The 26,539-nt window shown below is 46.8% G+C and overlaps 1 protein-coding gene across 1 annotated transcript; it reads right to left on the reverse strand.

Moving 5' to 3' along the window:
* Positions 1–4,394: 4,394 nt before the first annotated feature.
* On the reverse strand, positions 4,395–25,571 carry EMP1 (epithelial membrane protein 1). The gene is made up of 5 exons (XM_073327321.2): positions 25,390–25,571; positions 12,223–12,358; positions 9,013–9,118; positions 8,747–8,887; positions 4,395–6,192 (listed from the first exon to the last, which is right to left on the reverse strand). Exons 2-5 carry the CDS (start codon positions 12,298–12,300, stop codon positions 6,032–6,034), a joined length of 486 nt encoding a protein of 161 aa, XP_073183422.1. The 5' UTR covers positions 12,301–12,358; positions 25,390–25,571; the 3' UTR covers positions 4,395–6,031.
* Between the last annotated feature and the right edge of the window lie 968 nt (positions 25,572–26,539).

Here is a 26,539-nt window from a genome sequence, read left to right on the forward strand (position 1 = left end):
GGGAGGGACAGCTGAACTGCCCAGCAATTGATAGCCTGCTGGGCAGCTGCCGCACAGGGAACTTAGAGGGGCTGCTGGTCCATCCTGGTTCCAAGCCCCCACCAGCTAGCTGCAATGGGCTGCTCTTTCTGCAAGCAGTGGACAAAGCAGGCAGCTGCCAAACGATGTTATAAGGGAGCCTTGCGCAACTTTAAACGAGCAGGTTCTCTAATTGATCAGCAACGTAACAACAAAAAACACGTTAACCAGGATGACGCTAAGTGAGGAGTTACTGTACTTTGTTTTTGCAGCTTTGACTTAAAGTAATCTGAAGCCTACATCCCAAGCAAGAGGAAAATATTTATAGGGAAGTGTTGCAGTCCAAACTGGATGAACAAGCATCTCAAACAGGTTATTAAGAGAAAGCAGAAAGTCTACAAGGAATGGAAGATGAGATGGATCAGCAAGGAAAACTACTGAGTGGAGGTCAGAAAGTGTAGGGGGAAAAGCGAGAACTGCCAAAAGCCAAGCAGAGTTGGACCTTGCAATAGAAATTAAAACCAATAGTAAAAGGTTCTATAGCCATATAAATAAAAAGAAAACAAGGAAAGAAGAAGTGGCACAGCTAAGCACTGAGGATGGGGTGGAGGTAATCTAGGCATGGCCCAACACCTAAATGAGTATTTTGCATCAGATTTGAATAAGGGTAACGAGGAGCCTCACTGCAGAGATAAGGAACACACCCCAGGCACACACTCTGCAGGCAGGGGCGGCAGGTTTGTATAATGTTTGGTGCTGCCCAGAACAGGTCCAAGTCCTACCCCCACCCCTCCCACACAGACACACACCTGCCTTGTAAGCCAATTTGTATATATTTAAATAATGTAAAAATGTGAGGGCTCTGGGGGTGGTGCTGGGGATGAGGAGGTTGGGGTGCAGGCAGGCTGCCCCAGGGCTGGGGCCGGAGAGGAGGATTCCCCACAGCTCTCTCCCCACTGGCAGCAGAGAGCTCTGGGGGAGGGGCCCACCTCTCCCCCTGCCCCCCTAGCGGCACACTCACCTTGCACCACTGTCACTGCACGTCCTCCTAGGGCCCTTCTCATGTCCAGGAAGCCCCCTTGCCTCCCCTGTGATGGGTGCCGGGAGTGGGGGGGGACTGCCATCACATGTGCGCCTCCTCCCCTGCTGCTGCCCCTCACTGTAGCCTGGCTGGGGGTGGAGGATGGGGCTATCTCTTGCCCAGTGTGGGGCAGGACCGGTGACTGTGGGGCGGGGGCTGTGCTGGTGGAAGGTCCTGCTGGAAAGGGAAGGGTCCTAGGCGGAAGGGCAGGGGCAGGGGCAGGGGCAGCCTGCCCTGGCACTAGTGGGTGGGGGCTGTTGATGCTGGGAGCCAGCAGAGTGGAGGCAGCATGGAGCTGCAGGGGAGAGGCAGGGATGCTCCACGGGCCCATACAACTTGCCGCTCCTGTTTGCAGGCAGTAGAGGTCAGGCATTGCTAGGAGGTAGGGGCATCAAATAAAGAACTGATGACCAACTCGAGATATTAAATTATAGACTCAGAATTTAAGGCCAGAAGAGACCATCATGATCACCTAGTCTGACCTCCTGCACTCGTAGGCCACAGAACCTCACCCACCCACTCGTATAATAGACCTATAACCTCTGGCTGAGTTACTGAAGTCCTCAAATTTTAATTTAAAGACTTCAAGTTACAGAGAATCCACCATTTACTCTAGTTCAAGCCAGCAAATGAACTGTGCCCCATGCTGTAGAGAAAGGCAACCTCCCCCCTACCCGGGTCTCTGCCAGTCTGACATGGTGGAAAATTCCTTAACAACCTCAGATATGGCAATCAGTTAGAGCCTGAGCATTTCAGCGAGACCCACCAGCCAAACTTCTGGGAAAAAATTCACTGTAGTAAATCAGAGCTCTTCCCATCTAATGCCCCATCTCTGGCTGTTGGAGATATTTGCTATTAGCAGTTACAGATTAGCTAATGCCATTCTAGGCAGTCTCATCATACCATCGCCTCCAAAAACTTATCAAGCTCACTCTTGAAACCTGTTAGGTTTTTTGTCCCCATGGCTCCCCTTAGAAGGCTGTTCCAGAACTTCACTGCTCTGATGGTCAGAAACCTTTGTCTAATTTCAAGCCTAAACTGTTGAGGGCCAGTTCTCTTCTTCGCCCTTTTAAGGCCTGAACCAAAGCACACTGAAATCAATAGAAAGACTTTCAACAGGCTTTGGATTAGTGCCTTACCAGCCAAAGTTTGTGTTCCCGTGTATTAACCTCTCTTGGGCATTGATTCCCATTTGATAAAGGATGCTTTTTTCGGACTGCATGTAATACTGGTTGCATCTCACCTTTTTAGCTCCCTTTTTTTAGGGTGTTCATATATCTGTGACTCTTACAAGATGTATTATACTTACCTAGTGTCCTCGGTGACTCTGTGGCTCTTCATTACCTAATGTAGCAGGACCAGAGGCAAAATGATGACGGTTCACCAGATGAGAGTCTCAGGTGTTTGGAACAGAGATTGGGTTTGGTTAAATTGCAGGGATTTTGGTTTAACCCAAACTGGCACCAACTAGGGAAAGTCTCCAGCTACATTCAGTTCCTGCCCTGTTCCAAGCAGTAAATACAGAGATACAAACCAAACAGAATAGCCCCCTCTCCAGTCTGCTAGGCAGCACAACACCCTGACAGTCTCTCCCCCTCCTCTGGGACCAACTGCCCTCTCCTTTTAAAGGTGTTGAGCCTAAACAGGTTGATTTGCACATAGGGTTGCCAACTGTCTAATCACACAAACCCAAACATCCTTACCCCTCCCCCGCCCTGCCCCTTCCCCGAGGCCCCACTCCGCTCACTCCATCCCCCCTCCCCCATCGCTCGCTCTCCCCCACCCTCACTCATTTTCACTGGTCTGGAGCAGGGGGTTGGGGTGCAGGAGGAGGTGTGGGGTGCAAGCTCTGGGAGGGAGTTTGGGTTCAGGAGGGGACTTAGGGCTGGGGCAGAGTATTGGGGTGCAGACGAGTGATAGTGTGGGCTCTGGGAGGGGTTTGGGTGCAGGAGGGGGTTTGGAGTGCTGACTCCAGGAGGGGACTCAGGGCTGGGTCAGGGGGTTGGGGTGCAGGAAGAGGTGTGGGGTGCAGGCTCTGGCAGGGGCTTAGGGGTACGGGAGGGGGTGAGGGGTGCGGGCTCCAGCTGGGCTGAGCTTACCTCGGGCAGCTCCTGGTTGGCGGTGCAGCGGGGCTAAGGCAGGCTCCCTACCTGCTCTGGCCCCGCACCGCTCCCAGAAGCGGCCGGCATGTCCTTATGGCCTCTGGGGGGCAGGGCAGGGGACTCCACGCACTGCCCCTGCCTACAGGCACTGTCCCCGCAGCTCCCAGTGGCCACAGTTTCCAGCCTAAAATCTCCCGCTTTGGCTGCAGTAGCCTCTGGGAGATAGAGCCCAATTCCAGGAGATTCCTGGAGAAACCGGGAGGGTTTGCAACCCTAGCACGGAATTAGCTCACAGCTAGGAGAACCTCCTGAGCTGGGTTGGCAAGGCCTCCTCCCAGGCATGCCTTGGGGGTGAGACACCGCTCTTCAGGGAGTGAGGAAAGCCCCTGTACATCTGGTCACAGTGCAAGTATTCCTTCCAGTTGGTTCCCATATCCCATTGTGATGTTTCAGCCAGTTTATACTTGTGGCGTAGAAGTCCCACACTATTATAGCTGATTTCTCTAAGGTCCCATCTGTGAATATGTACCACTCTAACTGTGTGGCTTATTTGGTTGGCAACACTTTCTACCAAGATGGCTACCCATGGGCCTGATCATGCAAGCTAGGGAGCAAAGGATGCTTAGCACCTCAGAAAATCACATCCCAGGTTTGCTGAGGCCAGGAAATGCCATTGGCACTTGAGTTCTGATCTCACGTTCTAGACCTGTCCAGGCATTAAATCATAGAAGCTGAAGGTGGAAAAACGGTTCCAGTCAGTCATCTTGTGCATCTCCCAAATAAAGATGTACACAGTAAATCTTTACGATGCTGATGTTGGAACTGGGTCCTACTCATGCCCAGAGTGAGACTGAGGCACAGACACTATGGGCTCCTGCCTTGGGCCTGAGCTTCTGGAGCCATGGGACTGTATCAGAATCTCAGCTTTGGTACATCTAAGTTTCTAGTTCTCATAGCTGTGAAGAAAGCTTGAAAATGGGAACCAACCATAGCCAATTGCAATGACGTTTGCCCGAGTTGCAGAAAACCTGAAACAATAGCCTGGCTCACACCCAAAGGGAAACCCTATCATCTGCACCAGCAGCCATGTAGCAGTATGGCAGCATCATAGCAGAGTGAACTTTGGTTTGGCGGGAAGAGCAACACCTTCATTCACAGTCTCAAATACTTTTTTTAAAAAAGGCAAAAATGTGTAAAATAAAGGGAATTAAATTGTATTTTGTATCCTTAAAGCTAGAAACATTTGTATCAAAATATTTACAATGACTGTATAGAAATAAACACTCACTCTGTCAAAGAAACAGCAAAGTACAGTACTAGAATATGTCTACCGAATTAACAAAGTCTATATGGAAAGAGACTGTAACAGAGAAAGTATGAGAGAAAATACTGTTCATGCTACCCCTGCACCCATGAATTTTTTGTTGCCACCTAACTTTAGTTTGTGGGCCTAACCACAGTGAGTCCTGACCTCTTACCACCAACAATCTCCACTTGCTATTTAAGCTTTTCAAAGGGACAGAAATGTTTGGATTGGATACTCTGATGCAGACAGTAACTCTATTCCTGCAATTATGACACGACAATGCTATTTTTTTCCATACAGCCTTTCGTGTGGGGATTTCATTGTATAGGCATTAACTAACAAAGCCTCTCAGCACCCCTGGGAGGTAGGTATAATGAACATCATTTTACAAATGGAAGAATATAGGCACAAATAGGTTAAGTGACAGAGTTGGGAACAGAATGCTGGATTCCTAACTCTCAGATTTTTTCCACTCTAACTACTAGGCCTTATTTCTTCTGCCATCAAATGTCTTTTTAGTTTGAGGTGACTGACAATGTCACTGTGGGGTCAGTGATTAATGCCCCATCTTGTGCTGTTTTTCCAAGGAGGGGGGAAAATCTATTAAGTACAGGCAGTTATAAAAACCTAATTCAGTGTTTCAACAGTGAGCTCCCACAAGCCTAAGCAGGCTGCCTCAGTGATCAGATTGCAAAGTCCCTTTAGTCCCATGGCTTATAGAGCACATGCATCACAAATCTGCCTGTTTATGGCTTCATAGGGACTTCCTGAGATCTTCATTATGCTGCTGTGTTAGAGAGCTACACAGCCAACTATAGTGGAGAAACACCCCCAGATGACACTCTGGGGTATGTACCACTGAGTTATAACTGCATCCTCTGTTACTAGGATCATTGCCTGCCTCCTTCCTTCCCTGGCTCCTCCCCTCCATTCTTATATGCTTCCTTCTCTCCCTCCACCTCACTCCCCGATTTATTCATGGGAATTAGTCTCTTTCTAAAGTAGGAAACAGGATGGCAATGAATTTGTAGTTATGATATTTTTAAAAACTTGAATTTAGTCTAGTTGGCTGTTTCCAGATCTAATGTCTTTAACGCTTCTAAAAATGTAACAAAAAGCCTGTCCCATTGTTCTCCGGGGCAAAAAAGTCTTATCCCTCACTACCCCGCACACAATGCAGGCTAAAGAGACATAGGGAGGAGAGAGGGGAGGAAGTAGGATGCAGCACTCATTTCCTTGAGGTGCCGCCGAGTCGGTGATGTCGAGTCTGGGGGTTCCTGAAGGCACAGCCTGACTTTGCGAGGAAGGAGAGCAGAGTCCAGTGACGAGGCGGTTCGTCTGTAACTTTAGGGCCCAAGGATCAAGGAGGTGCTGGCTGGATTGGAGGAGCTGTTTCTCACTCTTTGGTGGATTCATTTGTGGTGGGTGTTTTTTTGTGTTATTGGCCAAACGGTTCTTCCAGCTGAATGACTCCTCATCCTCCCCATCCCCAATTTCTAACCCTCCCCCTGACCCTTTTACTCCTTATTTCTTTCTAAGGACAAGGTAGAGGACGCCAATGATGAAGCTGAAGCAAAAGCAGATCCAGGCCAATATGAAGGAGTAGCCATGATGGTCTTGAGGCTCTGTGAAGTAGTGTGGAAATCGGGCTGTGTAGATGGAGACTGCAATCAAAATGAACAGCCCTGTAGGGGGAGGAGAGGGAAGAAAGAATTGGAAGATGTTGGAAAACTTTAATCTTTGCAGGACATCTCAGGTACTGCAGTGATATTGTGGCATGTGCTCTATGAAGCTGATGTCCCATTTATTGCTGTAGGGCTGCTCATGAGCACTGAGCACTTTATGCTAATTTTTTATCAGAGGGTTTCTTGTGAGCAGCGGGTCAGTATGTCCTGGTTTGTTACTGGAAGGAGATAGGCCACGGTTGCATACCGGAGCTACTCGGATTCCAGAGTTGTCGGGAATGGTGCACAAATTTAGATTCTGGTGTGTTAGTGTCGGCTCCCTTACAAGTACTGAAGCTGTACACGCTAGTGTGCATTTGGGCAGATCACTCACGAGTGGGGCTGCACACACTTGTTTGTTGTTTGCTCGTACATTAACACTGGGGTTTGCTGTTGTAGGGTTTTTCATGAGCACTGAGGCTACTGGCACAGGCTTTTCATATATATATATATATATATATATATATATATATAATTACAAAACCACATAAACATATTGCATGCACTGAAAACAGATTGAAGTGGGGGGAAGTGGATGGCATTTTTGGGCTTGCCAACCTTGACAGTGATCCTTTATCGACTGACTGTTCTAATCACTCTCAGGTGTAAAACCAATAACAAGTCAAACAACCTGCTTCCTCTAAACACATTTCCTTTCCCCCTTCCTCCCTTCCAGTAAGGACTTCCAATTGAAGACTGTGATCTGTATCGACCCTTGGACCCCAAGAGCAGCGCTTATATTGGGAATCTATTTGTAACCAGTGGGGAGCTCTGGAGAATTAAACACTATTATATTTGACTTGTACTCTCCCCCTTTCATATAGTCAGAGTCTGATCCAAAGGCAATGAAGTCAATGAAGAATCTCTCATTACTTTAATGGGTTTGGGTGAGATCACCTTCTGTTTACGATTCACAAACGGTAGGTGGGCGCTGGTATGGATAACTGCCTGGAGCAAGAAACCAAACTGTAATCTGAAGTGGAGAATTATATTGCCTCATACATCTAACCTTTAGGTAAATGTGTGATGCCCTCCTTCTCAAAAAGGCAATAGTAATTAGGATGGGCAGAGCAGGACAAGAGGACTTGGCTCTAGACTGTTCTCAATGGTAGCAGATGACAGAACGAGGAGTAATGGTCTCAAGTTGCAGTGGGGGAGGTTTAGATTGGATATTAGGAAAAACTTTTTCAGTAAGAGGGTGGTGAAACACTGGAATGCGTTACCTAGGGAGGTGGTAGAATCTCCTTCCTTAGAGGTTTTTAAGGTCAGGCTTGACAAAGCCCTGGCTGGGATGATTTAACTGGGAATTGGTCCTGCTTTGAGCAGGGGGTTGGACTAGATGACCTTCTGGGGTCCCTTCCAACCCTGATATTCTATGATTCTATGACTTCTCCTCTCACTGCCTGATGGTGTTGACAGTTTGAAAACATTATCTGCCATCCCTGTTCTTTCTTTCTTGGAAAGACCCTGTTGTGTTCAAGACCATGCGTTGTGAATAACCAAAGCAGTGACTGCTTTCCTGAAACAGCCATTTTGAATTTTACATCAGAGCCACTGTGGGGTGGAGCAAGATGCTCTGGGACTGTTTGGTTTATGCTGTGGAGAACAACCCGTCCCACGGTGGAGTCAATGATAAAACCTTCAGACACTTTGATAGGGCCCATTGAATCCAGAGGGAGGGATACCAAAGCAGTTTACAGACAATGGACAAAACCATGCCAGCAAGTGTATGCTTGCATCTTCCATTCATTCCAATGGAATTCCACTGGTGCAGCAGTGGGGATGGTTGAACTAATAGATTTGTGAGTGTGTATAAGAGCTAGTTTGAAAATGGTAAGTATTTCCAAAAGACATTTAATCATTTTGATTTTTTTTTCAAAAATATTAATGGAAATTTTCTGTTTATTATTTTTTTTAATGAAAAACAGAAAATGTTTCGGTTCCTTCCCTCATCCCTCAGCCCCCCAAATCAGGTTTTTTTAAATTGAATTTTTTTTTACTAAAAACGTTTTGATTTCCAGTTCTTCGGAATAACACTGGAAAGCTTCAAATGAAAACATTCAACAAAAAATTCCTTTTAGGAAACAGCCATTTTTTGTTGAAAAAATTTTGATGGACACTTTTCAACCAGCTCTATAAGCATGGGCCAACTTTGGGGAAGGTGTGGGGGGGCATTCCCTTCCCCCCCCCCTCAAAAAAGCTGTATATGTTGATAGTAGGGAGGTGCAATTTAAGGTTCAGATGACCTCAAACAGCTTGAGCCATGGCCTCCCGCTTATCCTCAGTCTCCCCTCCCGAAAAGCAGCGCCCCCTCCCTGCAGGGCCCAGCTATGGCTCCTGCCTCTCCCCGTGGGGTGCAGCGCCCAGCTCGCCTGGCCTCCAAGGTCACTTGACTGGTGGCTCCACTTGCTGCTGCACAGGGGAGGGGGAGGGAAAGGGGTGTGTGTTACACACGCGCGCACACACATGCATGTTTAACCCTTTTAGCACCCTGCTGCAGAGAGACTAGACTTACAGCAAAGCAGCATGCTGGCTCCAGTGATATAGAAGCGTTTCCCTTTCTCCATGGTGAAGAGCTGCACCACAAACATGACCAGTGAGACGAAGGAGAAGATGATAGCCAGGATCATGAAGGCTTGCACTGCTTTGAGGGAAGCTGGCAATACAGAGGCGGTGGGGGGGGAGGGGAAAAAGTATGTTAAGACACTATCAATATCACAATGTACTGTAATCCTTCAAACTATACAGGTCGTATCAAGACCTAAAAAAAATGTCTCTTACGCATATCCCCTTCAGCAAATGTAATCTGACTGCATTTCCCAGCAATGCAGTTTAGCCAGAGTCCTGTTGAGTTTGCTCCCCTGGGAGAGGTACCTGCCATCCAGACCTGAAATGGAACAAAACAGTCGTGGCAATGTTGTTGCTCTTGACCATTCTGACAATGATTGCTCCAGCCTCTCAGCTGATCTGGGCCTAAGAGGGACAATGATTGCTGGAAGCTTGTGTAGAGATAAAACCTTTACCATGTGCATGGAACTCACAAAGATCTAAAGTTGTCTGGGATAAGAGATTTGAAAGACTTGAGATATTTAGTCTAGATAGAAGAGTTGGTGGTGGTGGGGAACTCAATTACAAAACTATAGTGAAAATTGCTCTTAGGTTCCTTTTTGTCCTGCCCTGTAAAGTGACAATAAGGGGCCACTCAATTACATTAAAGGGCAGTACACTTAGAACAAATAGAAAATTGAAATACTAAACTGGTGAAACTCTCCGTCACACGAGGTCACTGGAGGAATATTGGATGAATTTTGAAAAGGACTGGATAATTTCATAGACACTGGTAAGTATTTTTAGCTAAAGCAGCTAAGATAATAAGAATAAAACACATATGCTTTGGGGGTACAAAAAGATTGTCGGCAGAGGACAAAGAAGGACTCTTTTTACCCCTTTTGTGCACAGCCTTTTCCAGTTGGTCATCTGCACTGTGGGTGCTTAGACATGCTGCTGCTGTGTTGGCTTTGAAAGCATTTGAAAGCAGTTTCAATGTCCTGCAAATGGGGTGTGCAGGACACCACACTCACAAATGGAGGTGTCCTATGTGAATCAGAATGTGTGGACACTCCGTGACTGAAGGTGGCAATTAGCTGGAAGCCATGATGTGGCAGGAGTGTCACAGTAAAGCTGAAGCTTTGAGTTTGTCATTGTTATGGTGACCTCCTTTGGGGGGCTCTACACTCTGAATATGTTTGCACAATTTTTAAAATGTGTGCAATAGCCTCTCATTAGAGCTCCTAGCCCCTCTTTTGGCTGTAGTTCTTTGTCTCGAAAATCTACTAGGCGGGGCAGTCTATTCCCATCTAGGTCTGCTGTGCCAGACTTCTCTAGACCATCAGAGTGCAGGATAAACTGAGAGTTCACTGGGGTTTCTTGAGCATTTTAGTTCTAATTCTTGCCTCCTGTTGTCGGGTTTCAAGGCAGCCCCTTAAATGTGATTTGGAGGCTGTGGAATAATTTTCAGACAGAGGCTGCCACAAGGGGGCAGCATAAACTAAGGCACAGGAACTGCTCCAAATGTTTGCATTGCTGCTTGTGCAGGTGAAGTCTCTGAAAGACAGGAGAGTTCTTCATGTGTATTTCTATGAAGTTTAAAATGGAGCTGGGCTGGCCACTAGAAAGATGTTGGCCTGCCCCTTTGCCTCCCTTCTGCTGTAAAGAGGACTGGGGAGGAGGGATTCATTTTGGAGTATAGTATACAAACAAGACCATTTGTCTAACTAAAAATAGCATCTGTCTTTATAAGCTTTTGGGGCCGGGGGCTGTCATTTTACTATATGTCTGTACAGGGCCTAGCGCAGCAAGGCCCCAACCTTGCTGAGGCCTCTAGGTGTTAACGCTATATAAATAACAATCTGCAGTGGCACTGGAAAGGATACAATTACTAAGAGAGGGGGGCATACGCTTCCTTCAGCATCTAAGCTCTTTAGCTGGCGGTATCAGGAAGAAATTTCTGCTTGTGGCACAAGATTGCACACTGAGTTCCAATATGGAGTTTGTGCTTTCTTTTGAACAATGAAGGAACAATTATTGGAGACAGTATACCCAACAAGATGGAGCAGTAGGCTTTCCCAGTAGGCTGCTTGGCTAGATGAAGAATTGGTTTCTGCTGTTAGGGAAGGATATGGAACATAATGTACCACTGGTTTGCACGGATGTGACAGCATTTGTTCCTTAACAAGCCTTTTATCTTCACGCCGATAAGAATTGTTGGTTTTCCTTTTTGACTTGGTGAGCAAGAGCATGTTGTTGGGAATAAATACCTAGACAGCAGCATCTTGACACCGAGTGGGATTTTTACCAGCTCTTTCCATCTCAAGAAACTCTCCCCTGCAAATCTTTTGGTATTCACACTGCTGTGAGTTACTTGGCCATTGGCCCAACAATTTACAGTCAGGAGTCCCCAGCAACACTTGGCCTTTTTGTGTTGTATGTATGTGCTGTTGGATCACATGCTCTGTGGAATCTGGGGAATTTTCAGTGTATGAACCTTCTGCAGCCAATTCCTTCTAGCCTGGCAGAAGATGAATTGCATGTATTATATAACAAATCTTTTCTCCCAGGTTTTGTGATACTCTCTTAATTTTGACTTATGATTTTAATGTCACAGAAGATCAATGATCTGTGAGCATGTGAGAAAATATGCCCCCTGTGGTATTCACACAGCCCCGCTGACTTCAGTGACATTGCATGAAGGTATCTGAGGGCAGAATTTGACCAACTTACTATACCTATTCCTTGGACTTGGGTGGCACTAATGTGTCCGGAAGAATCTAAAACTGATTCAGCCAATCAGATAACATATTATCCAAACGCTCTTTGATTTTTCTTTTAAATGAGATGCCATTTAATGAGACTGTCTGGCAGATGGGATGATAAATTTCAGCTCAAAACTATCCTCCATTAATCTTACTTGCTCAACTAGTTCTTGAATGGGGCGTGTACCGGTGGTTCCTACTACAAAGTTATGGGAGTGGAAACATCACTGTGAGGCTGCCTGTGTTTGTTTGAGTTCAGGACGAGGAACTTTTCTGTTTTTAGGGTGGCATTTAAATTAAAGAGGCTTGATTTTTTTTTCAGAGATCCATTTATTTCAAGGGAGTTACCTCAGCTTAAAATTGGAGTCACAGAGCAGTGCATCAGGCTCGTTATGTTTTCTGAACAGCGCCTTTGCACATTATTGTTCACTGAAAGAGGGTGCCCTACTCCCAAACTCTATAGGCTGGCATTCCTACAGCGGAACCTTTCAAAGGTATGTGGGGTTATAACTGTGGAAGGGTTGAGCGTTCAGTGTCTGCTGCCTGTCTTGTTTAGAGAGACAAAATGGGTGAGGTAATATCTTCAGCGTCCATTAGTGAGAGAGACAAGCTTTCACGCTTACACAGAGATCGACATGGCTACAACAACACAGTCTTGTTCAGAAGCAGAATTACTTACGTTGGCAATGGTGGATACAAACAGCATGACCACGGTGGCAATGTGGACCACAAAAATACCAGCCAATAGCACCAACATCTTGGCTTCTTAGTCTGTGTGTGTGCGGTGCGGGGGAAGGTCTCAAATGCAGATGATTCTGAGGGAAAAAAGTAGTGGAGAAGAAAATAAAGGTGGGTACTGGAACCAAGAACTTTGTTACAATAAACCAGTATTTACATGCAAGAAAGTAACCAGGTTTGTTCAAAACCCACCCCAGAAACATTGGCCTAGTGCTGAAAAATTACATCTAAAAATACCGGCAACACCCCCCACATCCCAGCAAATCACTCAGAGTAATTAGAGAGAAGCTGTAGCCACTGTAGCCAGTCTTACAGGAAATGCAATGCAGGGTTTTGAAGATACTGTGGGTAGTTTTTAAAAATAGGCTGAATATATGTCTGACCATGAATAAGGTTAGGTGCTGTGAAGGGTAAAGTGATATACTCCAGTCCCACATGCCAGGAAATTGAACTACTTGCCCACTGGGGCCGTGGACGTCAGGAAGGATTTCCTTTTCCTCATCCCCCACACCTGACAATACAGTGTTATCCAGTTGGTCTGGTGTATCATGAGTCGGCTGGGGTGGAGATTTGTCTTCCTCTGACATGTCAGGTATTGGGCACTGGTGGAGTGGACTACAGGACGAAGCATGCCGGTGGTGTGATCCATTATGTTAATTGAAAATACCAGCATAGATGAATCACTGGGCTGTTCTAGAGGGGGAGAAAATAGACTACTGTACTTAGTGGCTCAATGGTTGGATCGGGTATGGTGGAAGATGGGATAACTGGAGTCATTGCGGGGCATGGATCAGCATTCATGTTGCGGTCGCTGTGAGTACCTGGCCCAGGCTGGGGAAGCTAATGATCCAACCAGTGGACCAAATTCAATGATGAATCCTGGTCATGTGCCACCTGAGGCACATTGCACATACACTAAGAAGAAGAACTGGAGTCAATGCTTTGCTCAGATCCTTTATTCCTAAAATGGAAATTGTTGCAGTTTCCATAAAAAAAATCCCAAGCATTGGTTTGTAGTGAGGACTACTCTTGATTTCCTTGTAAATTGAAGGAAATCTGCTCAGCATATTACTGCATTAAGACACCCTTCACGAGTAACGCATCTGATTCCTTTGCATTATTCCCCTACGTGCAGCAGGACTTGAATTCATGTGGTGTTCCTTGTCACTGATGAATATTTAATTTAAAGAGAAGTGAGATTTTAGGAACTAGCCTTGGTGGGTTCTGATGGTGCCATTTAACCAAGGGTACTGTTTTCTTTTCTGCGATTATGAAATCTCAGGAGCCAGAGGCCTGATATTGACAACAGATTCACGCCCCCTGCACAGAACTGGCAAGTGGAAAGCATTAGGTTTTCAAATCTCACCTACTGGCAGGATGCTTATCAGTATTTTGTAATTAGAGTCACAGAAATTAGAAAAAAGGAGTACTTGTGGCACCTTAGAGACTAACCAATTTATTTGAGCATAAGCTTTCGTGAGCTACAGCTCACTTCATCGGATGCATCCAATGAAGTGAGCTGTAGCTCACGAAAGCTTATGCTCAAATAAATTGATTAGTCTCTAAGGTGCCACAAGTACTCCTTTTCTTTTTGCGAATACAGACTAACATGGCTGCTACTCTGAAACAGAAATTAGAGACAGCAAAGGCCTGTTGGGTCCTTTAGTCTATCTTCTCTGTCCAGGAGAAGACTGCACCTGAAAATGTAGGGGGTTAAACAAAGGGGCTAAATTAATTTCCTGCCCTCCCTCTCATTGCTAGGTGACAGCAGTGTCAAACACCTGCTTTATATTTGCAGCTGTTCTGGGCCAGGTGAGTCAGGCAAGGAATCCAGCTGTAGCTTTCTGGATGTGGAGCAGTGACAATGCAATATAATACTGCAGTTATCATTTGTACTAACGTCTGTCATACAGAAAGGCTTTGTAGAGTCACCCAAATGGCATATGTTACTCATTGACTCCACCTTTCCCCTCCTTCCCTTTTGCCTAATTGAAGCCTTGTGTGTGTCAGAGCTGATTTTAGAGATTACTGGGTTGTATCATCACAGTTCAAATACTATTTTCCCACACCTTGTGGGGCTGCCAAGCTTTCCCACTTGCTTACCATTTGTCCAAAACCAGCACTAATTAATAACCAACAGGAATTCCCAGAATTACAGAAAGTGGAGAAAGAAGTGACTTCTGTGCCATGCAGGATTGTTCTTCACTGTAAATATCTGTGTTTTGTCCTGTCCAGTTTGCAAGGTCTCAACCAATGAGGCTTCCACCTCTTCTCTTGGGAAGTTCTTCCACGGCCTAACAGATCTGACTAGTAGAAAATGGTTCCTGATATTCTGCGTCTCTTTGTCCTGGCTTGCTTTTATCCCTTGGATTACCCTAGAAAACTCCTTATACTTCAGGATTTTCAGAGGTGAGGAACACTCACACCTCTCACTGAATGCTGTGGCTGCTGTTGGGTGTTCAGCACTTCTGTTGCTGAAACCAGGCTCCAACTGGATTCCTCCAGCACCTTTAATAATCTGTCATCTGAATCCCCTGTGCTTTGGTTCTGAAACTGAGTTGACTAAAGAGAACATGGACTCACCCGTGCATATAGGCTGTGAGAAATCATAGCTTCCCTGCTCCCTGAGGAGAGGTATCTGTGTACGGTCAGCCAAACCACACTGGCTTTCTTAACCACCATATCACATAGGAAGCTCATAACTCGAGGTCTTCACATTTTTTTCAAACAGAAAACATTTTGCATTGGAAAATGCCATGTTAAAAAATTAAAATATTTGGGGGAAAATGTTTTTTAAATTTATAATTGTTAATGGACATTTTTTAAAAAAAAACAGAAATGATTTTTAAAAATCCTCGCCTGACCAAGCTGACCAGAACATTCATTTTTAAATGTTTCTTTATTTATGAAAATGGAAAATAACTGAAATGTACCTTTCTGCTATAAAAATGGTCCACCCAAAATTTTTAAAAAAACAACCAACCAAACCAAACCAAACCAACCCCCAAAAACCACCACCAACAAAACAACCAAACATAAATTGATTTTGGAATTTTTGTTTTTTGTTTGCTGTGCATTTTCTTTTTCTGACCAGTTCTACTCACATCTAGCATGCTGCTCAAGATCAGCCCTAGATAGGTCACTTTTGGCATTACTAATTCCCATGGCCACTTTCACTATGCATGCTACCTAACGTGAGCTCCTCAGGGGATATCCATTCGTAGCTTTGAGTCTTTCTGAGGAAAAGCATGACCACCCTCTCCGTTCATTGACGCTTTTGCCCATTGAATACACAGTAGATAATAATCCCATGTAAACTCAGGGATAGGAGAGAGCAAGATAATTGGCCTTTTCTATTTCTGACTGGGCTACATGTGCTTTTCTTCTCATTAAGGCACAATAGAAAGTGCCTTGGTGGTTCTGCAGGAGTGAGGCCTGTGTTCTCATTAGCCGGGTGGGGTCACATTGCTGGAGCAGCAGCACATGTCAGGTGCATATCCTTTCTCCTCCTTTCCTCAATCTAATTGTAGCTGGAATTGGAGTCTATCAGGCTTTTATTGGACTGTAGTTCAATCCCAACCATCCTGGAGTTGCCAGTTTTTCCATTGACTCACTCCAAAGAATGCAAACCTGCAGTTACTTAACCCTGCAATTGCTCAGTGTAGCCTGTCCTTTCCAGGTCTGCATCTCGCAACCCAGGTAGGTGTCATGTCCAGGAACCAGGGCCTGTGGAATGCTCAGTAAGCCCTGTGGCAGCCTCCTGCAGACCTTTATGATGGGAAATCAGTCCCTGGGCCAAGGTGAATGGGTAGAACAGTTACTGAAAGATGCCAGACTTGAGGAGAGGAGAGGACGTGAGCTCATCTGCCTGGTATTCACCTTGGATGGCTTGAAATGGAAGAGAGACTTAGTACTGGTGATGGTAGCTTGAGATTCTCCCCTCTTCCCTGGTCCCCCCCGAGATCATGGTTGGAGAGAATGCTATCAAGGCACAGAAGTGCTAATAATGAAGAACAACAGCTTACATTCCTATAGCACTTGTCATCATGAAGGATCCTACATTGCTTTTACAAACACTGTCCATCCATCTGCTGGAATGCAGCTTCTTCTGGGGAGAGCACAGTGGTTGGTTCATGGCATGCAGCACTGCTACACTACAGTTGAAGGCAGGAAGACCACCATATTTGATTCCCCCCCCCAATATCCCCACCCGCAAAAAGTCATCTACAGAGAGCATATACTTTTCAGGGGGAAAAAATCATTTAGTTCAAACCCAACTTTCTGGCAAAATAGTTCGGATGGAAAATTTTCAACCTGTGCTAGTTGCCACCTTAGAATTAGTGCAGACCAGCAGGACAGATAACAGAGCCAATGGCCCTAATTAGGGCCAGGATCATAGAATCATAGAATACCAGGGTTGGAAGGGACCTCAGGAGGTCATCTAGTCCAACCCCCTGTTCAAAGCAGGGCCAATCCCCAATTTTTGCCCCAGATCCCAAATGGCCCCCTCAAGGATAGAACTCACAACCCTGGGTTTAGCAGGCCAGTGCTCAAACCACTGAGCTTGAAAGTGAAGAGTATGAAGGCTACAACAGAAGAGAAAAATACTGGATGTGCCACCCTACAGCTGGTACAAACTAACAGCTCTGGCACCAGCAAATCACCAGGGCAATAAAGCAAACCTGCAATGGGCAATGCTACTTATGGTATCACCACGACCAAGTGGCTCAGGACAATGCATCACCTATCACAAATTCGTAGAACCGTTCCACAGGCTTGCCTTCCATAGATACATTCTCTGAGCACGCCAGGGGCCATCGCAGTTTTGTCAGGCCCTGTGATGCGAGCCTGCTGTCTCACAATGGATGGACTCAATTGTCATAATACAAAGATGCAAAGATCATCCTGCCATTGTGACTTTATTGTTTTTCCCACAGAACCAATACCAGAGAGTTGGTGGCCCTACAGATTACAAAGGTGAAACATTCCATTTTCCCCTATGGACTGCTTCTCGTTTCAGACCCAAGTGAGGCCAGAGGCCGTGCTGACACAGGGTCTGTGTGTTATTATGCGCAGGCAGCATGGTACAAAGCCTTGGTAGCTTCTGCTCTTGATTCACCAGCCTGACTCAGTTTGAAAAGCAGGTGCCTTTTATAAAGCTGGGGGGAATTTGTCAGATCTCCCTGCACAGAGAGCTCTTGGGAGTCTGTGCGTGTGTACATGTGCTTTTGGAGTCTTTGATTTAAGGGGTGGGATTAAAAGGCCTTACTAGGTGCACAGCTTGGTCTTTACAATAACTAGCGGGGATATGCCAACCACCGCCAAGTATCTGATGGGTGTAAACGTAAAGGAAAGAGAGGAATTGCACAGGGTAGCCCCAGGGGCTATAGCTGAGAGTAATGGGCTGAAATTCAGCAAACAGAATGTTTTGGCTAGGGATTGGAAAACATTTTCTAGTAGTGAGTGAGGACTGTTATGCTGTGGAGTAGTCTCACAAGGGAAGTGGTAGAAGACTCATCGCTTGAGTCACTTGTAACTGGACTGGACAAAGCCCTGGAGAACAACTGTAGGGAACAGTCCTGCACTAGGAAGACTGGAAAAGATGATCTGACAGGGTTTTTCCTCTGTGATGTCTATGATTCATTTAAGAGTGAGTGAACCTCTCAGCACTGAAGGGAAGCACTGAGAAATTGGCATTTTCTCAGGAAGAAAAGCCCTGGAGCGCCAACTCATGTGACAGCCTCAATAGAAACACCGAAGCTCTCTTGGTAGGAGGGAGGGGAAGAGAGAGCTGCCTGAGGTCTAACAAGCTGCCAACAGCCTCCCCTGGAGAAAACTACTGTAGGGAGAAAGGGAGGGGCTGAGTGCCTAAAAAGGGAAGGAGAGAGGCCAGGGAGAGGGTAAGGGGAAACTAGAGTAAACGGGAGCCACAGAAATGTTTCAGTGGCTTAGTGAATAGTAATTATAAGACCCTCCATGCTGGTACTTCGGGGGAGTTCAGGAAGTGAGGGAGGGAGCATACACATCTCGCCATGTTAAGAGTCTCAGGATTTCTATTCCTAAAACTGGTTAATTAAAAATGTACAATGTTTGGGAGGGCCTGGAACGCGCAGTGAATTAATAAAAAGGAACAGGGAGAGAAAAGAGCATGCTTAGACGTGTCTGGTCGATGGGCTGGAGGCTGCAGGTGTGTGGGTGTGATTTGTGTGTGTGTGTATGCATGTTTATTTCTGTGCATGTGTCTCTGTGAGTCTGCTTGTGTTTGCATGTGCGTGTATCTTCTCTGTGGGTATGTCTGTGAGCTTACCTGCTCGCGTTTGTGTTTGTTTTATTTTTGTGTGCACATATTTATCTGTTTGTGTGTATCTGAGTTTGGCTGCATGTGCATGTGTGTGTTAGTGCACATATTGTAAAAACTGGTTTACAATCATGATCCCATTAAACTGTCCTTTAAAGTTATAATACAGTACACTGCTATCAAAAGCCTGAACATGAAACCTGCCTGAACACTATTCTGACTCCATGTGGCCTTTAACTGAAGGGGGATGGTTAGCAAAGCACCCTGCTGCTGTGCCTTTCCCGCCAATTGTTGTTCCGAAAGAAAGAAAGAAAGAAAGAAAGAAAGAAAGAAAGAAAGAAAGAGCTGACATAGGAGGGAATATATTTGTGAAACTTTTCTTTAGAGAAACTGAATTGAGAGAGTGAGCAAGAGAGAATCCTGGTTCATGGTCAGACGACCTCTCCTTTTCCCCTACAGCAGTGGTTTTCAACCAATGATCTGTAAACCCCTGGGGGTCCACAGACTTAGTGGCGGATTAACACATGTGCCCCAGGCAATTTGGGGGCCCCTGCAGGAGCACTGGAACCTGGGTAGAAGTGGACAGCCCCTGCCACCCCCGCTCCATGCCTGCCCATGCTACTATGCCCATGTTAAAAAGTGGGCGGGCATGGCCCTCCGACTTTTAAAAGTGCGGGGGCATGGGCCCCCTGTTCCCTGCAGTTCTGGTGCCCCTGGGCCTCTAGGGCATAGGGGGGCCTAAATGTCCTTTGTGCCAAGAGCCTCAGTAAATCTTAATCTTCTTCTGCACAGAATATGTCTAAGGGGTCTGCGAAAGGTTGTTGGTATCATAGAACCACGGTTTTCAATGTGTGAACGGCTGACCCCGGGCGGGTGCGCAGATTCTGTCTGAGATTTCCAAAGGGGGTCCCGCACCTCCATTTGAAACGTTTGAGGGGTCTGCAGATGAAAAAAGGGTGAAAGCCACTGACCTACTGTGTCAACAATAAACCTGCCCCCTATGTGCCGGCATAGACATGGTGCTCCCAAAGAGCTGTTGAGTCTGAAAACCAGCTAAGAAAAGATTGACCTGGCTAAAGTGCAAACTGTTCAATAGCCCTCTTTCTTGTAATGTCATCCCATAATATGAGATGAAGGGGGACATGGTGAAATGAATGGCTAGTTAGTTTAGAGCAAATTAAAGTGCATTACTTCTTTTTGCAAAGTGCACTTAGCCTGGGCTCTTCACTGCGGCAAGAGGTCATAAATCCTATTGGACTGTAAGAGGGTTGGGAGTTACAAACAATAATAGCGCGCACCGTTATTTATCACAAGGGTAATTAGATCTCCTATTACAGGGTGTAAACTGATTTCCACAAGGCTCGGGAAAGAATTCCTGACATCTGATGAGGCATGGCAACTGCTCTGCTCCTAGGTCTTTGGTGCAAAATCCTAACAGTAAAATGGCTTACTTCAGCAACATGTGTGATTTCCAAAGAGGGCGGCCACACCTTAGCAAACTCTTGGTCTGCTTGTGTTTTTTTTATCCCTCACCCATGAGTGTTCTGCACTTCAGTCCCCTTGTCCTGATTGCTCACTCTCCCTTCCACGAGGCGTAGTCTATCTCTTAAGAGGGACACAGCTCAGACATTACTCAGTGATGACAAGTGCTCGGATGTTGGACTCCAAAGTTAATAACGTCCAAGCAGACTTTGGCCTGAGCGAGCAATTTGGGGAAGGAAAGGCACTTGCCTTGTGCACCCTCTAATCAGAAGGTGTGTCCACACAGCACCAAAATAATCACCAGGATGGCTTCCCAGGAGCTATAACCATGGCTTGAAAGGAAAACAAGGGGTGGCCAGCTGGATGATGGAAACCTCCCGACTGATTTGGCGGCAAAATGAAGCAACGTGTTTCAGCAAGCATGGTCCACTGATTTTTGCATGTAGCCCAGGAATGTCATGGTTCATGCCCTTAGACTGAGTTATTAGACTCTCACTGTGGAACTCTTACCTCCCCTGCTGCAGACACTGTGTTTCCTATTTGGTGGGTAAATCCTATACCCCAAACTTCATCTTGACAAGCAGGATCCCTCCTTCAAGGGGGGATTGGTTCAGGGCAGGTGGGGAGCGGAGGAGATTGAATCCTCTTCGCCTGGCCTTAAGGCCTTCTCTATCATGAAAATGAAACAGAATAGAGCAGGCCACACTTGGCATTAGTGGGAAAGCTGCTCTCAGAATGCCCTCTGCTCCGCTGTGATGCTGCAACCTGTTCAAGAGGGGCAGTGTAGATGAGGCTGCAGCTTTGGGGAGGATTTTTCAAGTGCATCATGGAGGTTAGCATTTTGCATGTTGGCTGCTATAGCAGTTGCGTTTATGTCTTATGTTTCTAAAGCTCATGCTTCAGGGTTTCAGCCGGTCTCCAGCATGGGTCAGGAAGGGATTTTCCTACCACCCCCACCCTCCTGCCCCAGTGTATTCTGGGAGGGTTATGGATTTGGGGTGTTTTTTTTTTTTTTGCCTCCTTCCTCTCAAGCATCAGGGATAGCCCAGGCTGGAGATGGGACACTGGGCAGGGTGGCCCAGGCCTCTGAGGTGGCACCAAGCATTCTCTCTCTCTCAGGCACTTGGTTGGTTGCTCACATGCTCAGGGTATAACTGATCTCCACATGCAGTGTTGGGAAGGGATTTTTCCCCAAGTCAGATTGGTAGTGACCTGTGGCATTTTTCGCATTCCTCTGTGGCATGTGAGTGTGGGTCACTTGCCAGGAGTAGATCTCACTTAATCATTTCAGGGGCCTTGAGGATTGATGCACCTGGGTCTCTCCTATTCCCTGCCTGTGGCACACAATAGTCTAGTCTCTTGTGGACTGTAATATTTTGGTCTAATTTTGTTTTTAGGTTTAGTGAGCAGGTGATATACAGGGGGGTCAGGCTAAATCCAGTGCTGCCTTCTGGCCTTAAACATCATGACTCTATGAGGCACTTTTCAAAACAACCCTCTAAGATTTATAGAAATCCTGCCAGCAACTGCAGTCCCATCCAGCTGCTCCTTCTGAAGGTTAGGGTGACCAGACAGCAAATGTGAAAAATCGGGATGGGGCTGAGGGGTAATAGGAGCCTATATAAGAAAAAGACCCAAAAATCGGGACTGTCCCTATAAAATTGGGACATCTGGTCATCCTACCGAAGGTAGTCTCGGAGCAGCAAGCATTATGAGAAAAGAGGTGTCTTGGAATGCTCTGTGCTCTGCAGGGAACTTCACATGAGCAGGCAGGGTAGTGATATGTTGGAAGAAGACGCCTCCAAACCCATTCCGTGCCCCCTTGTTTGTCTCTGTGAGCACTTGGCTTGCAGGAAAGATCCTTGAAAAATTAGGACGCCCATCTTCAAATGTTGGGATGGGAAGTGAACCCCCCCCTTGGGCTGGAGAAGGCAAAGTATCTCCGCCCTTCATCCCTCCTGCTCTCAGGCCGCTGCTATGCTGGGAAAGTAGGAAGACGAGTTCCTGTGATCCGCCTTACGTTAATTAGCCTTTTTGCCGGAGAAGAGAAGCAAGAAGGGAAGTAGGAATGAAATTCTCTGAGCACGGAGCTGCCCTTTCTTCTGCTGCTGTTCAGGTGGCAGGTGACACTGACATAAAAGCGAATGTGTCTACTGTTGAGAAAGTGTTAGTGCTGCCCAATCTGGCGGGAGGAGGACCACCTACGTGGACGCCCATTCCGGTTCCTCAGCGCATTGCGTGCCAGGTACAGTGCTCGGTGTGATGACAGCTTCTGCCCAGCAGGCAGAGGGAATTCAGGGCAGGATTGGAAATCTGCCATTGTACAGGGGACGTGTGACACATGGCCTCAAGCCGACATGGCATCCTCTGGCAGAGGAGGGGAAGCAGTGTTAGTGCAGAGATCACCTGCCTTCAGTGTGGGGAAATTCAGGCACACATATTGAGGAAGGTTCTGGCTGTCTGCCATGCCGTGCTGCCCGGGGGTCATACAGCAGGCTTATGGACAAAGTAAAGGACACCTTTAGGTCTGAATTCCCCTATGCTGAGTCAGTTTAGCCAAATGTATGTTACACGGCAGCTGGAGGCGGCTTCCCAGCATGGGTAGGCAGACGCACTAGCTGTGTTCAAGCCAGCGCGCTAAAAATAACCGCGTTGCAGAAGCAACACAGGTGGCAGCTCGACCTAGCCCCCTGAGTACAATCCTGCCGGACCCCCGCATGGCTGGCCCAAGCTACTGCTGCGGCCACACTGCTATTTGTACCACGCTAGCTTGAGCAGAGCTCATCTGTCTACCTGTGCAGGGAAGCATCCTCCCAGCTGCTGTCCCGGCATACCCCCAAGTTCCCTGCCTCGGGGGCCTCTCTCGAAATACCAAAGCAGCCAATCCGCTACTTTTCATTTCCTGGAATTGGGTCTGTTTTCAAGCTTTCTAGACAGAGCCCACGCTCCATTGCAAGGCTGCAGATGGCTACCGTACTTTATTGTCATGCCCTTGTATCACTTAAGAATGGAATGAGTTGAAGGCCCCGAAGATGCACCCTGTGGGTGCTACACAAGCAGAGAGGGCCTTTCGTGCACAGCTTTCGCTGCCCAGAGAGGGAGAGAGGAGGTGTCAGCCACCCCTGTGGCACTGTGCCCCACTCCCCCAGAGCCAGAGGATTCTCTGTGGGGCCCACAATCCCTGGCCCACTTCCCTCAGGTTTTTCCATGGGAGGGGCTCAATCCCCCTCCTTATGAGTTTTGAAATTGGATGAACAAAAGGTACAGGCTGTTCCCCAGTCAGACACACCTAATGTGCTGCTGTCATATAGAAACTGCACAAAATGCCTGCAGGACAATCAAGGCCGAGATGTCTCCAACAGGACTGCCTGCACAAGTAAAACAAGCAGGATTTGTTCCTCCCTCACTTTAAATGGTCTCCTATAAGAAGCACTGTTGTTCAAAGGGTGCACAGCCAGGCTGGCACTTAGGAGACCTGGGTTCTAGTCCTAGCTCTGCCTGTGACCATGGGCAATATCCCTTTTGTTTTCCTGCCTCCCTTGGTCTGTTTAGACTGCAAGCTCTTTGGGGCAGGCACTGAGTGTGTCTGGTGCTTAGCACACAGGGACCCCCAATATTGGTTAAGGTTTCCAGGCATTACAGTAGTAGAAGTAATAATAATGACCCAAGACACGACAGCATGAAGTGGCATTACTACACTATTTTTGGGCCATCACTCCAGCGGTGCGTAGTTGTGTATCTTTGAGCGGGGCTGCTCTGCATTGTCATGTTCTAGGGAAATCATTTGTGTTTAAGCACAGGAAAAACCTCTTTGCAGTCTCAGTGCTTACCTGCCCCACTTCCCAGGTATTTGTGCAAAGAGTTTGGGTGGAAGGAGGAGGGTGAGTCTGGCAGATTGGAAACCCTTTTTGGCAAACATCTCAGATTGCTGAGGGTGACGCCTAATGGGCCAGTGGCACTATCCCAAGGATGAACCTGGCCCCATCTCCTCAGGCACATCACGTCCCGTGCCCTTCGCTGTGTGTATTCAGAAAAAGAAACTCTCTCCTCATGACAGAGATGTTGCAACAGGGCACGCCTGGACAAAGCCAGTCTCACAAGTGCCTTAATAGAGAGTACCAGTGCCTTCCAGCAAAAGGCTGCTCAGCCATTGTTTTCTTCCCCCAGCTCTTCTAAATGTATTTTAGTATTAACCGTACCAAAAAAACTGCTTTCACTCCCAAAAGTGCCTTTCACCCAGAAGGCTCTGTAAGAGCTCTAGAGCCTCTCTCTGTCTTGGTCACTTCTCCCACCACTGAAATGCAGTTGCCCCTTGGCTGGAAGGCAACAGCTGCAAGTGTGCACAGCAACAGGCTAAACTCCTACTACCTGCAGACAGGCTGAGAATTAAATGGGAGCAGGGCTGATCTGAAATATATTTAGGGGAAACGAAAGAATTGCTGGGGAAAGGCATTTCGTGTGGGAGGAGGGTTGAGTGAGAAATTTGCCAGTTTCTGCAATGCTCTACTTCCCACCAATAGGCTCCCACCACTCATTTATCCCCTCCACTTTTCTCATGTAGCTCTCCTATTGCTTTCAGCACTTCTCTCGTCTGCCTTCCTTTTATTCTCATCACTCCCAACCCCAGGGATTTGGCTGCCAAGAAGGCGTAACATGCAATCGCATTGTTCATATGTCTTTGGTTAGACCTTCTGGTCAGCTTCAGTCTCACTAGCTTGGATTCTGAGAAGCACCCTCCCAGCTCTGATTTGAGCTGTGCCAACTCTTTTGCCATCAAAGACTTAAGTTTTAATTATTTTGTTAAACCAGTGACTTGCAAACCACTAATAAAATGGGAGAGCTTTGACACACGCACAAAAGCATGAGGGACATCTGAAAAAACCAAAGGCCAGCTTCTGATCTGAGTTGAGCTGGTGTAAATCTGAATTAGCAGGACTGATTTCAAAGAGACCTGCACTGAACTTCGAAGTTTGCAAATGTGTCATTGCAAAAAAAAAGAAAAAAAAAAGTGGCATCTCCCTTACTCCACACTGCAGACAGTTCCGCTGTGTGTCTCTCACACCCTCAAGTCAAGAATAGAGTTACCTTAGCAAGCAGTGTGCAGTTGCAGTCAGACCTTGTAGTGCCTTCTGTTGGTGCCTCAGCCCTATCTGTGGCTGGATTTCAAAGCACAATATAAAGGCATAAATGTCTGCCATTAGTGAGTCTCACTCAGAGATATAGAGAACCATGGAAATAAGGGAAAAGGGAAAGACAGCTTTAGACCAAAGGAATGGGAGATACTGAATGGAGAAAGCAGTTGCAGAGGATTTTGTGAAGAGATCTTACCCTGGAGTGGGGCTGGTTCTGGCACCTTTAGAAGAAGGAGCTTGCTTTGCCTTAGTCCTGTCTTCTTGATGTGCAGAGCTGTAGTGGAGGGAGTGCCCTGCCTGCCGGAGTTGTAAGTTTCCTCTGCTGCTGTGTCAGGAGGTGCGATGGGGTGGTGTCTTTTCCCTGTGTTTTAAAGGAGTTTCTATTAATCAGTCTCGCTTTAAAGAAAAAAAATGTATAAACTACGCCCTGCTTGGCAGCAAGTCAAGAGTCACTGGGAGGAAACCAGCAACTCAAAGAAATCTCTTGTGGAGTTCTGACTGACTCAGAGCACAGTACAGAGACCACAGCCTGGAAAAGGAATGACACGAATCCAGATGAGTAATAGGAGGCACCCAAACAACATCTGTTTACAAAAACGGACTTCTGGTTACCATTTTTTTTTTAAAAATCTATAGTTACAAATGTGGTCAAAGATACAATGCACTCAAACAAACAAATAAATGACCCTGCGTAGGGTGTGGTGATGTCTGAGTGAGTCACTGAGCACCACATCTCTCTACCACTTTCAGGAAAAGGGGCCTTTCCGAAGGGAGCAGGGGAAGGGGATATTGATCATTCTTGCAGAATGGGACTGGGTGAGCCCTTTGGAAATACACTATGGAGCCGAGATCCCTGAACGGCAGTCCCTGAAGCAGTGGAGTACCTGTTCGCCTGATGGGTATGGCTTGCCTCCTTGTGTCCAGGTGAGAGCAGGCCGGAAGGAGAGCTGAAATGAGGAGACAGTGTGAGGAACTGTTTTCAGAGGATAATACACTCATCACACTAGAGACATCCAAAAATACAAGAACACTTTCCCCATGGCTGAGGTGCCTTGGGGCCGTTAGATAGTTGTGACTGGGAAGGAGAGGGGTCTGGGTGATGGTGAATGGCAAGGAGATGGCATCCATAGCAAGCTCTCTTGTTAAAAATGTGGCCCTACTAGGAAAGAGTTTGAGATCCTCTGCTTTAGGGAATAAGCCTGCATTTGCAGAGCAGAGCAGTAACAGACAAAATAACTCGGTAAGGCTTTTCCATCTCTAATGACGAGGACACTGGAGTGTTCTCATAAAAAGGAAGCAGATGCTTTTCGAGGTCTGAGCTGGTGAAAAGACATACTGGCTCTTTT

Source organism: Lepidochelys kempii, chromosome 1 (assembly GCF_965140285.1).
Source record: "Lepidochelys kempii isolate rLepKem1 chromosome 1, rLepKem1.hap1, whole genome shotgun sequence".
In the NCBI taxonomy this organism is placed as follows: Eukaryota; Metazoa; Chordata; order Testudines; family Cheloniidae; genus Lepidochelys; species Lepidochelys kempii.

What these genes read in the sequence shown, in the direction of transcription:
- EMP1 (XM_073327321.2), bottom strand. Translation starts at nt 12,300, where the DNA reads ATGTTGGTGCTATTGGCTGGTATTTTTGTGGTCCACATTGCCACCGTG. An exon ending in TTGTATCCACCATTGCCAAC is followed by an intron (nt 9,119 to 12,222) that starts GTAAGTAATTCT and finishes GTTCCATTTCAG; the next exon opens with GTCTGGATGGCAGGTACCTC. An exon ending in AGCCAGCATGCTGCTTTGCT is followed by an intron (nt 6,193 to 8,746) that starts GTAAGTCTAGTC and finishes CTCCCCCTACAG; the next exon opens with GGCTGTTCATTTTGATTGCA.